This window comes from Orcinus orca, chromosome 11 (assembly GCF_937001465.1).
Source record: "Orcinus orca chromosome 11, mOrcOrc1.1, whole genome shotgun sequence".
NCBI lineage: Eukaryota > Metazoa > Chordata > Mammalia > Artiodactyla > Delphinidae > Orcinus > Orcinus orca.
In genome coordinates this window covers 39,559,044-39,572,725 of record NC_064569.1, presented here as the reverse complement: position 1 = coordinate 39,572,725, position 13,682 = coordinate 39,559,044, and the positions used below count along the sequence as shown (strand labels likewise).

At 39.4% G+C, this 13,682-nt stretch overlaps 2 protein-coding genes across 2 annotated transcripts in view; both read left to right on the top strand.

Moving 5' to 3' along the window:
• The window catches only part of TUBA1B (tubulin alpha 1b), a 45,922-nt gene that overhangs the window by 10,848 nt on the left and 21,392 nt on the right, over positions 1 to 13,682 (top strand). The window lies entirely within an intron of this gene.
• Positions 10,646 to 12,972, top strand: LOC101273387 (kelch-like protein 8). The gene has a single exon (XM_033436384.2). The coding sequence runs from the start codon at positions 10,709 to 10,711 to the stop codon at positions 12,128 to 12,130; it is 1,422 nt and encodes a 473-aa protein (XP_033292275.1). The 5' UTR covers positions 10,646 to 10,708; the 3' UTR covers positions 12,131 to 12,972.

The window sequence follows — 13,682 nt, the reverse complement described above, 5'->3', positions numbered from 1 at the left end:
GCATTTTCACTGCCAAGGGCATGGGTTCGATCCCTAGTCAGAGAACTAAGATCCCACAAACAAACAAAAAAAAGAATGTTGCCTATAGCCTGAAATATACAGGATAGCCCATTCTCAATGCTCTTACTTTCAAAGGTATAAATCTTTTCTATTCCTATAGAGATAAAAAGTTTCAGAACAAAATATACAAATAGTTCATACAACTCAATAACAAAAATCAAAAACAATCCAATCAAAAAATGGGCAGAAGACCTAAATAGACATTTCTCCAAAGAAGACATACAGACGGTCAATAGGCACATGAAAAGATGCTCAACATCACTAATTATTAGAGAAATGTAAGTCAAAACTACAATGAGGTACCACCTCACACCAGTCAGAATGGCCACCATTAAAAAGTTTACAAATAACAAATGCTGGAGAGGGAGTGAAGAAAAGGGAACCCTCCTATGCTGTTGGTGGGAATGTAAATTGGTACAGTCACTATGGAAAACAGTATGGAGGGTCCTTAAAAAACTAAAAATAGAGGTGCCATACAATCCAGCAATCCCACTCCTGAGCATATATCTGGAGAAAACTCTAATTCGAAAAGACACACACACTGCAATGTTCATAGCCACACTATTTACAATAGCCAAGGCATGGAAGCAAGCTAAATGTCCATTGACAGACGAATGGATAAAGAAGATATGGTGTATATACACACAGTGGAATACTACTCAGCCATAAAAAAAGAATGAAATAGTGTCATTTGCAGCAACATGGATGGACCTAGAGATTATCATACTAAGAGATGTTAAGTCAGAAAGAGAAAGACAGGGGAATTCCCTGGCCGTCCATTGGTTAGGACTCTGTGCTTCCACGGCCGAGGGTCCAGGTTTGATCCCTGGTTAGGGAACTAAGATCCCACATGCCACGTGGCATGGCCAAAAATAAAAACAGTTTTAAAAAAAAGCGAAAAAAAAATAACAAAGAGAAACACAAAAACCATGTGATGTCACTTATATGTGGAATCTAAAATATGATACAAATGAAGTTATTTATGAAACAGAAACAGACTCACAGACATAGAAAGCAAACTGATGGTTACCAAAGGGGAAAGGAGGTGGGGGAGTGATAAATTAGGAGTTTGGGGTTGGCAGATACAAACTATTACATATAAAATAGATAAACAACGAGGTCCTACTCTATATAGCACAGAGAACTATATTCAGTATCCCATAATAAACCATTATGAAAAAGAATATATACATATAACTGAATTACTTGCTGTACACCAGAAACTAACACAACATTGTAAATCACCTATACTTCAATTAAAAAATTAAAAAGTTCCATAACAGAGGAATAATATTTGTCTTGTCAGAGGTTTATAGGAAAATTGTGACCAGACCTATGTGGACAGTTGCAACAACAAAGGATTCTGGCACCGAGAAGTTTGCAGCAACCAACCACACTCCCTCCCCTTTTAGTAAAAAAGAAGCTTGAATTCTAACTGGGGGAAAGTGGTTCTTTGGGACACTCGTCCACCATCTTCTCAGTCTGCTGGCTTTCTGAATAAAGTCGCTATTCCTTGCACCAAAGTGTCTCTTGATTTATTGGCCTGTGGTATGGCAAGCAGTATAAGCTTAGACTCAGTAACACCATTTATTCCACTTTCTGTCTCTTAATTTTTCTATTCTAAGTACCTCAAATAATAGAATAAGACAGTATTTGTCTCTTTGTGAATAGCTTATTTCACTTAGCATAACAACCTCAAGGTTCGTCCATGTTATAATATAGTCAACATTTCCTTCCTTTTCAAAATTTCCTTCCTTTTTAAGGCTGAATAATATTCCATTATATGTATAAACTACATTTTGTTTATCCATTCATTCATTGATGGACATTAGGGTTGCTTCCACATTTTGGCTATTGTGAATAATGCTGTCATGAAATGGGTATATAATATCTCTTCCAGACCCTGATTTCAATTTTTTGAGTTTTATACCCAGAAGTGGATTTGCTGGATCATAATATATGGTAATTCTATGTTTAATTTTTTTTGAGGAATTGCCACACTATTTTCCATAGAGACTAAACCATTTTACATTCCCACCAAAAGTGTATAAAATTTCCATTTTCTATATGTATCCTTGCTAACACTTGTTATTTTCTATTTTGTTTTTGTTTTCTTTTCTTTCTTTCTTTTTTTTTTTTTTGGTTGCACTGCACGGCTTGCAGAATCTCAGTTCCCTGACTAGGGATTGAACCTGGGCCACAGTAGTGAAAGTACGGAATCCTAACCACTAGACCACCAGAGAACTCCCCTTGTTTTTCTTTTTTTTTTTTTACAGTAGCCATTCTAGTGGGTGTTAGGTGGTATCTCACTGTGGTTTTGATTTGCATTTCCCAAATGATTACTGATGTTTAGCATCTCTTAATGTACTTATTGGCCATTTTGGTCTCTTCTTTGGAGAAATGTCTATTCAAGTCCTTTGCTCACTCTTAAATTGTGTTGTTAGTATTAAAACACATTTATTGGGACTTCCCTGGTGGCAGAGTGGTTAAGAATCCGCCTGCCAATGCAAGGGACACAGGTTCAAGCCCTAGTCTGAGAAGATACCCACATGTCGTGGAGCAACTAAGCCCGTGTGCCACAACTACTGAGCCTGCACTCTAGAGCCCATGAGCCACAACTACTGAGCCCGCATGCCACAGCTACTGAAGCCCACATGCCTAGACCCTGTGCTCCACAGCAAGAGAAGCCACTGCAATGAGAAGTCCACGCACCACAGCAAAGAGTAGCCCCCACTCACTGCAACTGCAGAAAGCCTTGGTGTGGCAGCAAAGACCCAACACAGTCAAAAATAAATAAATAAATTAATTAATTAATTTAAAAAAAAAACCACACATTTATCTTGGGACTTCCCTGATGGTGCAGTGGTTAAGACTCTGAGCTCCCAATGCAAGGGGCTCAGGTTCGATCTCTGGTCAGGGAACTAGATCCCACATGCACGCCTCAACTAAGAGTTCGCATGCCACAACTAAGGAGCCCATAAGCCGCAACTAAGGAGCCCCCATGATGCAGTGCAACCAAATAGATAAATAAATATTTTTTAAAAACCACATTTATCTTGCTATTTAATCTATGAGGTTATAATAAACTTGAGAAAATCAAAATGTAAAAAATTGACAGCAAAAAGAATATTTTGAGACCATTATATAAATTTTATAATTATATTGTATGTAACAATTTCTTCATATTAAAAAGTATGGTGCTCATCCTATCCTTTTCTCTATCTTTAATTGGAATGTAACTCTTGGCCTTGAGACAACATATGTTTTGTACTTTTTTAAATCAAATGTATGGAAAGGATATATCTCAATGTAAGAATTTCTATCTTATTTATATAATGTTAAGAATTTTTATCAGAATGGATATTGAATTTTATTAAATGTGTTTCCAGTAATATTTGGAGGCTGACATGATTTTTCTCCTTCAGCACATTATAATGAATTATTCTAAAAGCTTTTCTAATGCTGAGTCATCACTGCATTTCCAATACAAAAATCTTGGTCATGGTGATTATTCATTCTTCTAATGTGCTACCAGATTCTATCTGATGATGTGAATTTTCACTCCCACCAGCAATGTTTTGGAGTTTTATATTATTTTTAATATAAGTTCACTAGAGTCCTGAGAATGGGCTGAAGGTGAAATATTTTCTCCCTGGATTTTTACCAGTCTCACATGTTTCCGACTATCACCTTGTGCCACCAAACCTTGATTGGTGTTTCTAATTGTCCTCCTTCCAGGGAGGGATTTTGCAGCTTTTTAGCTAAAAGGAAGGTCTGTGTGTGAGTATCTCTCACACTCATACATTGTCCTCTACTATCTTTTTATTTAGGTTGGGAGTGTGGGAGGTTGCGGGCAGGGGGAAGGAGGAATGGGAAGGCTTCACTGTCTTTGAAATGAGAGTTTCCTTTTACTTTCTTCTATTGCCTCTGAGAGCTTTGGGTCTGGAGGCCTGACCACCAGGCCATAAGCTGCCTGAGTCTAAAGCCTGGAGATGGTGGATAATCCCCAAGCCACAGAATTTTTGTCTCTGGAGAATTGCGTTCTTCAAAGAGGAGGTAGGGGGAAGTGAATTGGTTATTAGTTTCCGAGTTTTGCCAAATAAAGTAGAATCTAAGAAGAAAAAAAAACCATATGAGTCATATTATGTATTTTTCAATATAGACTGTACATCACACTAGAGTACATTCCAGGAAAAAAAATGTAATTCCACCAGAAGCCTATCGTGCAGTCCAGGTAAGTAGGCCTTTGATAACCTAGCTTAATTCAGAGTTAGAACTTAGAGTATCTAAAGCAGGAGGTCATTCTCAATGACTACAGGTAGTGAGAGCAGATATCCTTGTCTTGTTTCCAATCTTGGAGAATGTTTACTATTAGGCATGAAGTTAGCTGTCAGTTTTTCGTATATGCTCTTTATCAGGTTAAAGTTTCTTTCTATTCCTAATTTGCTGAGAAGTTTTATTTTTATAAGTAGATATTGGATTTTGTCAAAAATTTTTTCTGAAATGATCACATGGGTTTTTTCCCTTTATCCTACTAATATGGTGAACTGGGTTCATTGCCTTTTGAATATGAAACCAACCTTGCATTTCTGGGATACACTATACTTGGTTTATATATATATATATTTTTCTTTTTTCTGTACCTGGGCCTCTCACCGTTATGGCCTCTCCCACTGCGGAGCAGAAGCTCCGGACGCACAGGCTCAGCGGCCATGGCTCACGGGCCCAGCTGCTCCGCGGCATGTGGGATCCTCCCGGACCGGGGCACGAACCCATGTCCCCTGCATCGGCAGGCGGACTCTCAACCACTGCGCCACCAGGGAAGCCCTTGGTTTATATTTTAAAGCTGAGATTCTTAACCTAGGACTCTGGGAAACATAGATATTTTAGGGACTTGCCTGACGGTCCTGTGGCTAAGACTCCGTGCTCCCAATGCAGGGGGCCTGGGTTCAATCCCTGGTCAAGGAACTAGATCCCACATGCCTCAACTAAGAGTTCGCATGCCGCAACTAAAGATTCTGCACGCGGCAATGAAGATCCCGTGTGTCACAACTAAGACCCATTGCAGCCAAATAAATAAATAAATATTTTAGAAACAAAAAAACAAACGAAAAGGGGCTTCCCTGGTGGTGCAGTGGTTGAGAGTCCGCCTGCCGATGCGGGGGACGCAGGTTCGTGCCCCGGTCCGGGAGGATCCCACATGCTGCGGAGCGGCTGGGCCTGTGAGCCATGGCCGCTGAGCCTGCGCGTCCGGAGCCTGTGCTCCTCAATGGGAGAGGCCACAACAGTGAGAGGCCCACGTACCACAAAAAAAAAACAAAGCAAAAAATGAACAAACAAAACATAGGTACTTCATAAAGGATTCTCATGGGTTGGTGAACTCCCTGATGTTGTATGCAAAATTCTGTGTGAATACACTCATGGTAGACCATCGCCAAAGATAGCCACTAACTGTTTCTCTCATCCCTGTAGGTACATGCTATGTCTCCCATCAAGAGGTGGAGTCTATTCCTCTCTCCTTAAAACTCAGTTGGCCTTATGACTGCTTTGACTAATAGGATGTGACAGAAGAGAAGCTACACCAGATCTAGGTCAAGCCCTTAAGAAGTCTGGCAGCTTGTTTTCATTCAGAGAGGTCATGTGGAAAAAAACCAGGACACCCCATTCAACAGCGAGCACAAAGACCCCAAACATGGGAATGTGACTGTCCTAGGCATTGCAGCACCAGCTGAAATCCCAGCTGAATGCAATTACATGAGTTAACCAGGTGACATCACATGGTACAGAACTGTCCATAACCCACGTAACCATAAAAAAAAATAATTGTTGTTTTAAGTCAATAAGTTTTGGGGTAGTTTGTTACACAGCAATAGATATCTGATACAGGGCTTACCCACACAGCTGGAGAGAAAATATACAGTTTTTTTGTTTGTTTTTATTTTTTTTGGCTGTGTTTGGTCTTCGTTGCTGCACACAGGCTTTCTTTAGTTGCAGCAAGCGGGGCCTACTCTTTGTTGGGGTGCACGGGCTTCTCATTGTGGTGGCTTCTCTTGTTGTGGAGCACGGGCTCTAGGCTCACGGGCTTCAGTAGTTGTGGCATGTGGGCTCAGTAGTTGTGGCTTGTGGGCTCTAGAGCACAGGCTCAGTAGTTGTGGTGCATAGGCTTAGTTGCTCCACGGCATGTGGGATCTTCCCAGACCAGGGCTCAAACCCATGTCCCCTGCAATGGCAGGTGGATTCTTAACCACTGCACCACCAGGGAAGTCCTTACAGTTTTCATTAGATCCTCCAAAACAATTAAAACCACTAGAGGAATGAAATACTGAATATTCCTTAGGAAACAGCTGATAATTATTCTGTTTTTTCAGTGTTTTTGATAGATATTAGCAGCAATGTGCTTAAGATTATAATCTTTTGCCCTAAGTAAGTAGATTATAGCTACTGAATTTGGCAATTGAATGAAAGGTCATATGCTTTAGCAATCTAATGCAACTGACAACCTAAGGCAAAAAATGAGAAAACTTACTGGACCATCCCTCCTCTACTCTGAAGCAAGTTTACGTAGTATTTGAAGGTTCTTCAAAACTCTTCACAAAAAAAATATACATATGAACATGTGAAAGTATACACACAAAAATTATATGCAGAGGAATGAACAAAAAAACCCCCAAAGTTCTATACCATAAAATGTCATAAAAATATAGTTGCATACATAAACCAGCTGAATGTATTCAACTGTAATCATAAATAGTGCACCCATGGTGGGAAGTGAGTGTGATTTGAACCTGAGCTACAATCTACCTGGGTAAAGTCTGGATAAAAAATGACTGAGACATAGGGCATGGCTTCCATCTGATAAATGGGGTGGGGTAGAGAAGAGGGTTGGAAGGATAATGATAATACTGTAGACAACTAGTTCCTATCGAGTAACAGGCATAATGAATCAGAAGGGTCCAAGGTAGTACGGCAAAGAGAAGCTAACCCTGGAAAAAGGAGCTTGAAGAGATCAGGTGAGGTACCCAGATAGTTCAAAGAGAATACATCAGGGACCCAGGCAAGGCCTGCTAGGCAGATTGGCTCCCATACTAGGCATTATTTAGGGAAACAACAGCTAAATGTTCCTTTAAGTGTCCAGGATGTTGAAGGCCAAGATATCCAAGGTCTGACCTAGAGAGGAAGGACAAACCCAGGACTCTGGGTGGCATTCATAGAAATCCTTGCTGCAGCATATCACAGAAGGAATGACCCAGCCCAGTGACAATATACAAGAAAGCAAACCAAATGAGTTATATACTGGAACTCATGGGGAAACCCTTGATGAAGGAAACACAAGAAAACAAGGTGAGAACCAAGGAAGCTGATCAGTTGTAATGCCGTAATGGAAAGATTAGAGCAACAAGCAGTTGAAGAGATGAAGTGAGGGTCAGGAATATGGGTGCAGCCAAGATAGGTTCTACTAGAAGAGATCTCTCATGAGGTTTCAGTCATGCTGTTGGCCAGGGCTGCAGTCTAATCTGAAGACTCAACTGAGGGAGAATTCTATTCCAAGCTCACTCCCATGGTTGTTGGCAGAATTTAGTATCTGGACAGCTGTTCAATCGAGGGCCTCAGTTCCTTGCTGCCTGTTAGCTGGAGACCTCCTGCATGCAGTTCCTTGACACATGGGCCTCTTCAAAGGGCAGCACAACCTGGCAATTGGCTTCCCTCAGAGCAAGGGAGCAAGAGAGAAAAAGAGAACCCTTAAAACAGAACCCACAGTCTTTTTCCAAACTAACCTCAGAAACAACATCTTATTACTTTTGCTGTAGTCTGTTAGAAGTGACTCACTAGGCCCAACCTACTGTCAAGGGGAGAACACAGGACATGAATACTAGAAGAAGGGGTACAATGGATGCCCCATCTTAGAGGCTGTGTATCATATTACTCAGATCTAAAAACTCTATCCCTATATTTAATTGTCACAAATATCAAATTTCTGGCAGTGATGATCTGACTGGCCCAGTTGGGGTTAGAATTTCTCCTTTGGGTCTGTTAGCCTTGGCCAGATGGGGCAAGATCATGTAATACATTTTATTATTTTTAGACACTTCTAGAGAATAGGAAATTGTTGTAGGCTTGTTAGTCACATGAAAATTTGTAACAAAGATACACTATCAAGCTATTATTACAACTATATATAAACCTAAAAAGATTACTTGAGATTTAGTATTGGGAAATCAAGCTAAGGAATGTTTTCACTCAGTCTCATTGATGATTGCCTTATTCTCTAGAGCTAAAGGGAGAGAGTGAGCCATCATTTTATCACCTGCAGAGACAATTTAATGGGACAATTTAGACACATCTTGTCTAAGTCAAATTAGAAGACTCTCGGAATTATGAAGGAAGTAGTGGGGGAGAGAATAAAGAAAACAGATATAGCAGAAATAAGACCAATAAAAGGAGAGTTTTGTTTTTTTTTTAAGGAGAGATTTTTAAAGAAAAATTCACTTGATGTCCTTGAAAGTCAAGGCGTCTCAAAGGTAAATAGAAAATCATCTTTGCTGACACTGACACAATATTTACATAAAGGCAAATAACTTAAGGTAGGCTCTGAGTATCACTGCTTTACTTCGATTGTCTTATTTTTAAAGTTATTCTGTAGGGAGTTCTGCTCTCAGTAATGGTGGAGTTTCTTGCAGACCAAGACTACAGCAAAAAACAACTGGAAAATATGAACAAAATTTAAAATAAAAAAAAATCTATTTGTAGATATCAGAGAGGTACCAAGGCAGCAAGGACTTGAGGGGCTAAAATCTCAGACAGAAAAGGAGTTCTAAGAGATAAGCCTGACATTCAGTGCTTCTTTTCCCCTTGAGGCATCACTGATTCAAAAGTAGTAACGAAAGTTTGAGAAGCTGAGCAAAAAGCAGTAGCTAAATGGCTGAAAAACAAAACTGGTCTTCCTGTAGTCTTACAGAACTTGTGGGGGGAAAAAAACCTGGAGGTTCAGGACCTAAGAAGATAGAGGAAACCTGGCAATCACCCCTTACTTTTAGTTGAAACCCTCAAAGGCCTACACCTAAGGAGAGACCAGCTCCTATAAATACTAAAGCTCACCTTCTCATTACAAAATCCCTGGCTTGATTAAGAGAGTCTAAGCTTACCCTAACTAACTGTCAGAAGCAAAAACAAACCCTTGCAAGAAGAAGACTACACCATTCAGGGCTTCAAATTATCTCTTTAATTTTTCATAAACCATTTTCAGTATTAAACAAAAACTTACTAGTATTCCAGACAAGATCAAATGACAAAAACTGAAGAAATATCAGAGAAGAGAAACAGATCCACAGAAGAGCCAGATACTGGAATTATCAGACTTGAACTTTAAAATAACCATAATGAATAGGTTTGAGAAATTAAATGACAAGATGGAGAAATTCCATAGAGGAAACTGTATGAAATGGAAATTCTAGAACTGAAAAAAAATCACATTTAAGAACTCAACAGTGCTTAACAGCACACTGCACACAAATAAAAAGATAATTAGTGAACTAGAAGACAGGTCAGAAAAATCATCTAGACTGAAGCTCACAGAGATAAAAAAGAAAAAGAACGGGAATTCCCTGGTGGCCCAGCAGTTAGGACTCCTTGCTTCCACTGCAGGGCGCCTGGCTTCAATACCTGGTTGGGGAACTAAGATCCTGCAAGCTGCGCAAAGGAACAACAGTAAGGCTAATAGTTGGCTTCTCAACAAAGTGAGGAAAGCCAAAGATAATGGAATGACACATTCAAAGTGTTGCAAGATAATAACTGCCAAGCTAGAATTCTATACTCAATAAAAAATGTCCTTCAAAAATAAAGACAAGAAAAAGAGAAGAAGACAAATTAAATACATTTTCAGACAAACAAAAACTGAGAGAACTTGCCACTGGCAGACCTGAATTAAAGGAATACTAAAGGGAATTCTTCGAATAAAAGGAAACTAATCCTAAGTGGAAGCACAGATAAGCAAGAAGAAATTTAGCAATAAAAAGGGTAAATAAGAAGGTAAATCCTGAAGAATATTGAGCTGACATTTAAGGATATATGAGAACAGGTAAAAATAAAGAAGTTATGGAATGAAAAGCTATGATCTTCCAGGAAAACAATTTGCAGATGAATTAAAGGAGAGAATGTTTACTGTCCAGATCTGAATTGTGGCTGGAAAATTAAGCAGAAGGACTATCTCAAAGCAAAGACCTTAAATACAAACAGAAATCATGATGGAAAATACAAGACTTAGAGGATAGATCCAGGAGATCTAATACGCAAATACTGGCAGTTCCAGAAGAGAAAAGAGAACAACAGATGGCAAAACTTTAAAAAATACTATAGATTGCAAATATTTTGTATACAAAAATATACAAAGGCTCAAAAGAGCGCGCGTCCGTCGGGTGCTCGCGTGGGGCTGGTACGGCACTGCTCAAGGCTGCAGCCTTGGCGAGGCTGGGAGGAACCGAGCGGCGGGACGGGCCGAGGACTGAGCTAACTGGACAATGGCAGTTAAGTAGGTTTTGAAAAATGTCTGAAGTTTAGTGAACTGCATCTACATTCTGCCTTTTCCCCATCCTTTACAAAAGATTAATGGGATGTTTGAGAAGAGAGCTGTATTAAAAGAAGAGTGTTACAAATGGCTTCAGAACCTATGAATGCAAAACAAGCTAGGAATCGCTTCACAAAGGGGAAAAGGCAACAGCATCAGCAAATAAAGAACAGATCTTCACTTGGTGATGGTGATGGAGAAGACTCCTTTATCTCTGATGCCAATGAAACTTGGAAAGATTTTCATGGTTCTCTTCTTCAGTTTTATGAAAATGGAGAACTCTGTGATATCACATTGAAGGTTGAACTGGTGGCTAGAGCTTGCTGTGAATACATGAAGTTACATTTTCATCCCTCCAGTTGTCTGGCAGTAAGAGCCTTTGCAGAAAGTCACAATCGTATAGACTTAATGGACATGGCAGATCAGTATGCCTGTGAGCATTTTCCTGAAGTAGTGGAGTGTGAAGACTTTGTTCGTTTGCCGCTGTTGCCAGTTGATTTTCTTATGGGTGCTGTGACAAAAGAACAGATTGTCAAACAGAACCTAAAATGTAGAGATTTATTGGATGAAGCAAGAAATTACCACCTTCACTTGAGTAGCATGGCAGTACCTGACTTTGAATACTCCTTTCGGACTACCCCAAGGAAACATACTGCTGGTGTGCTATTTTGTGTAGGTGGTCGAGGTGGATCAGGTGACCCCTTTTGCTGTATCGAATGCTATTCTATCAACAAAAACAGCTGGTTCTTTGGACCAGAAACGAACAGTCGAAGGCGACGTGTGGGTGTAATCTCAGTGGAAGGTAAAGTGTATGCAGTGGGTGGACATGATGGAAATGAACATTTAGGTAGTATGGAGATGTTTGATTGTCTCACTATTAAATGGATGATGAAGGCATCAGTGAACACAAAGAGGCGAGGAATTGCCTTGGCCTCCTTGGGAGGCCCAATTTATGCAATTGGAAGGTTAGATGACAACACTTGCCTCAACGATGTTGAGAGATATGACATAGAATCTGATCAGTGGAGTACAGTGGCACCAGTGAATACTTCCCGTGGAGGAGTTGGCTCTGTGGCTCTTGTGAACCATGTTTATGCAGTAGGTGGCAAGGATGGAGTAGCTTCTCTATCTAGTGTGGAGAGGTGTGATCCACATCTCGATAAATGGATAGAAGTTAAAGAAATGGGTCAGCGAAGAGTAGGCAATGGAGTTAGTGAGCTCCGTGGTTGCTTACACGTTGTTGGTGGTTTTGATGATAATTCTCCTGTGAGTTCAGTTGAGCGGTATGATCCTCGAAGCAACAAGTGGGATTATGTAGCAACCCTTACCACTCCCGGGGGTGGAGTGGGGATCGCAACAGTGATGGGCAAAATCTTTGCAGTTGGTGGTCATAATGGCAATGCATACTTAAATACAGTAGATGCATTCGATCCAGTGCTGAATAGGTGGGAGCTTGTTGGATCTGTGTCTCACTGCAGAGCTGGAGCAGGTGTAGCTGTGTGTGCCTAACTAGGCAAATTCGAGATGTAGGTCGTGGATCCAATAATGTGGTTGACTGTATGTGACTTGAGTTCTAGCCACCAACAATTTAATCATATCTGATAGGCAAGAAAGACTACCAGGATTTTGTAATGGCCACCTTTGAACAGTTTTAACTACTACTAGAGTCTCATTTAAACGTAAACTGTTGTATTGTGACTACGTGCAACTTTTGAAATTGTAGCTGAAACTACTAGTAATAAAGTTGATACTTCCCACTTTAACAAATAATGAAGTAGGGAAGGAAGACACTCTAACCTGAAACCATACATCCTCCAAAGAAAATGTGTTTAAAGGAGTGCCAAAACCTTGAATTTCCTTTTTTTAAAAAACTACGGATGAATCAAAATGTAAAATGAAGTCATTTGCTGAGCTTTACCTTTTGCCTAAAGGTGTTAACCTTAGGCAGTAGACTTTTCCTAGGGGGATATTGTGAACCTATTCATCAACACAAGGATATCAGGACACATAACATACCTGCTCCATTTGAAGATCTTTTCTACTTGGTGCTGATGAATTTTTGCCTTGTTTTTTTCTAGGTGTTGATTTTTCAAGTCCTTGAATATTTACAGAAATAGGAAAAATATTTCATCTTTCTGAGTGCCCTTTGGCTGTGTTTTCAGAAGCTTATAGGAATGCTGTAGGAAGCCCTTAATTTCAGTTTGAATTGTTAGGACACAAAAAGATCTAACTGAACTAATTCCACCTGAATGAATCTGCACTTTTATTTTTTCATCTCATGCCGAAAGGATTTGTTTCATAATCAAAAATTGAACCAGAGGGGATATCAGAGGAGAAGGCTTTAAAGTCAACATTATTCTAGTGCCCACTCGAGAGCCTTGAGAGGGAATGGTGTCCGTTACATGACTCCCCAAAGAGGGGACTCCAAAAATATGTTTAACTCTCTTCTTTGATTTAATCATTTCATTTTGAACCCAAGATTTATTATCTTTCTATTTTTCTATTTGCCACCATCACAGTTTTTCTAAACTGTACAGAGTCTGGATTTATTTATTATCAGAAAATGAATGCATTTTAAAAAAAACCCTTTATAGACTGTAGTTGAACTGTTGATTACCTCAAGTCCATCATTACCAATAAAAGATATTGTAAAAACAAACCAAAAAAAATACAAAAATCAACTACATTTTTATATACCAAAAATGATTAGAAATTTTAACTCTACAAAGGATATTGTTCATAACAGTATCAAAAGACATATAAAGTGCCTAGGGATAAAATTACCCAAAATATGCAAGACATATTTTAATAAAACTTTATTGAAAAACACTAAAACACACTTAAATACATGGAATTATATACTTAGTCTGTGAGTTGGAAGAGTCACCTAATAAAATGTCAGTTCTTCTCAAATCAATCTATAGATTCAATGCAATTCCAATCAAAATCACAAAAGGTTCCATGTGTGCATTTGCACATGTCATCTAAGCATGCACTTGACAAAGAGCATATATCATAGATGGCACCACACCAGATTTTTTTTAATACAGAATGAGTAAAA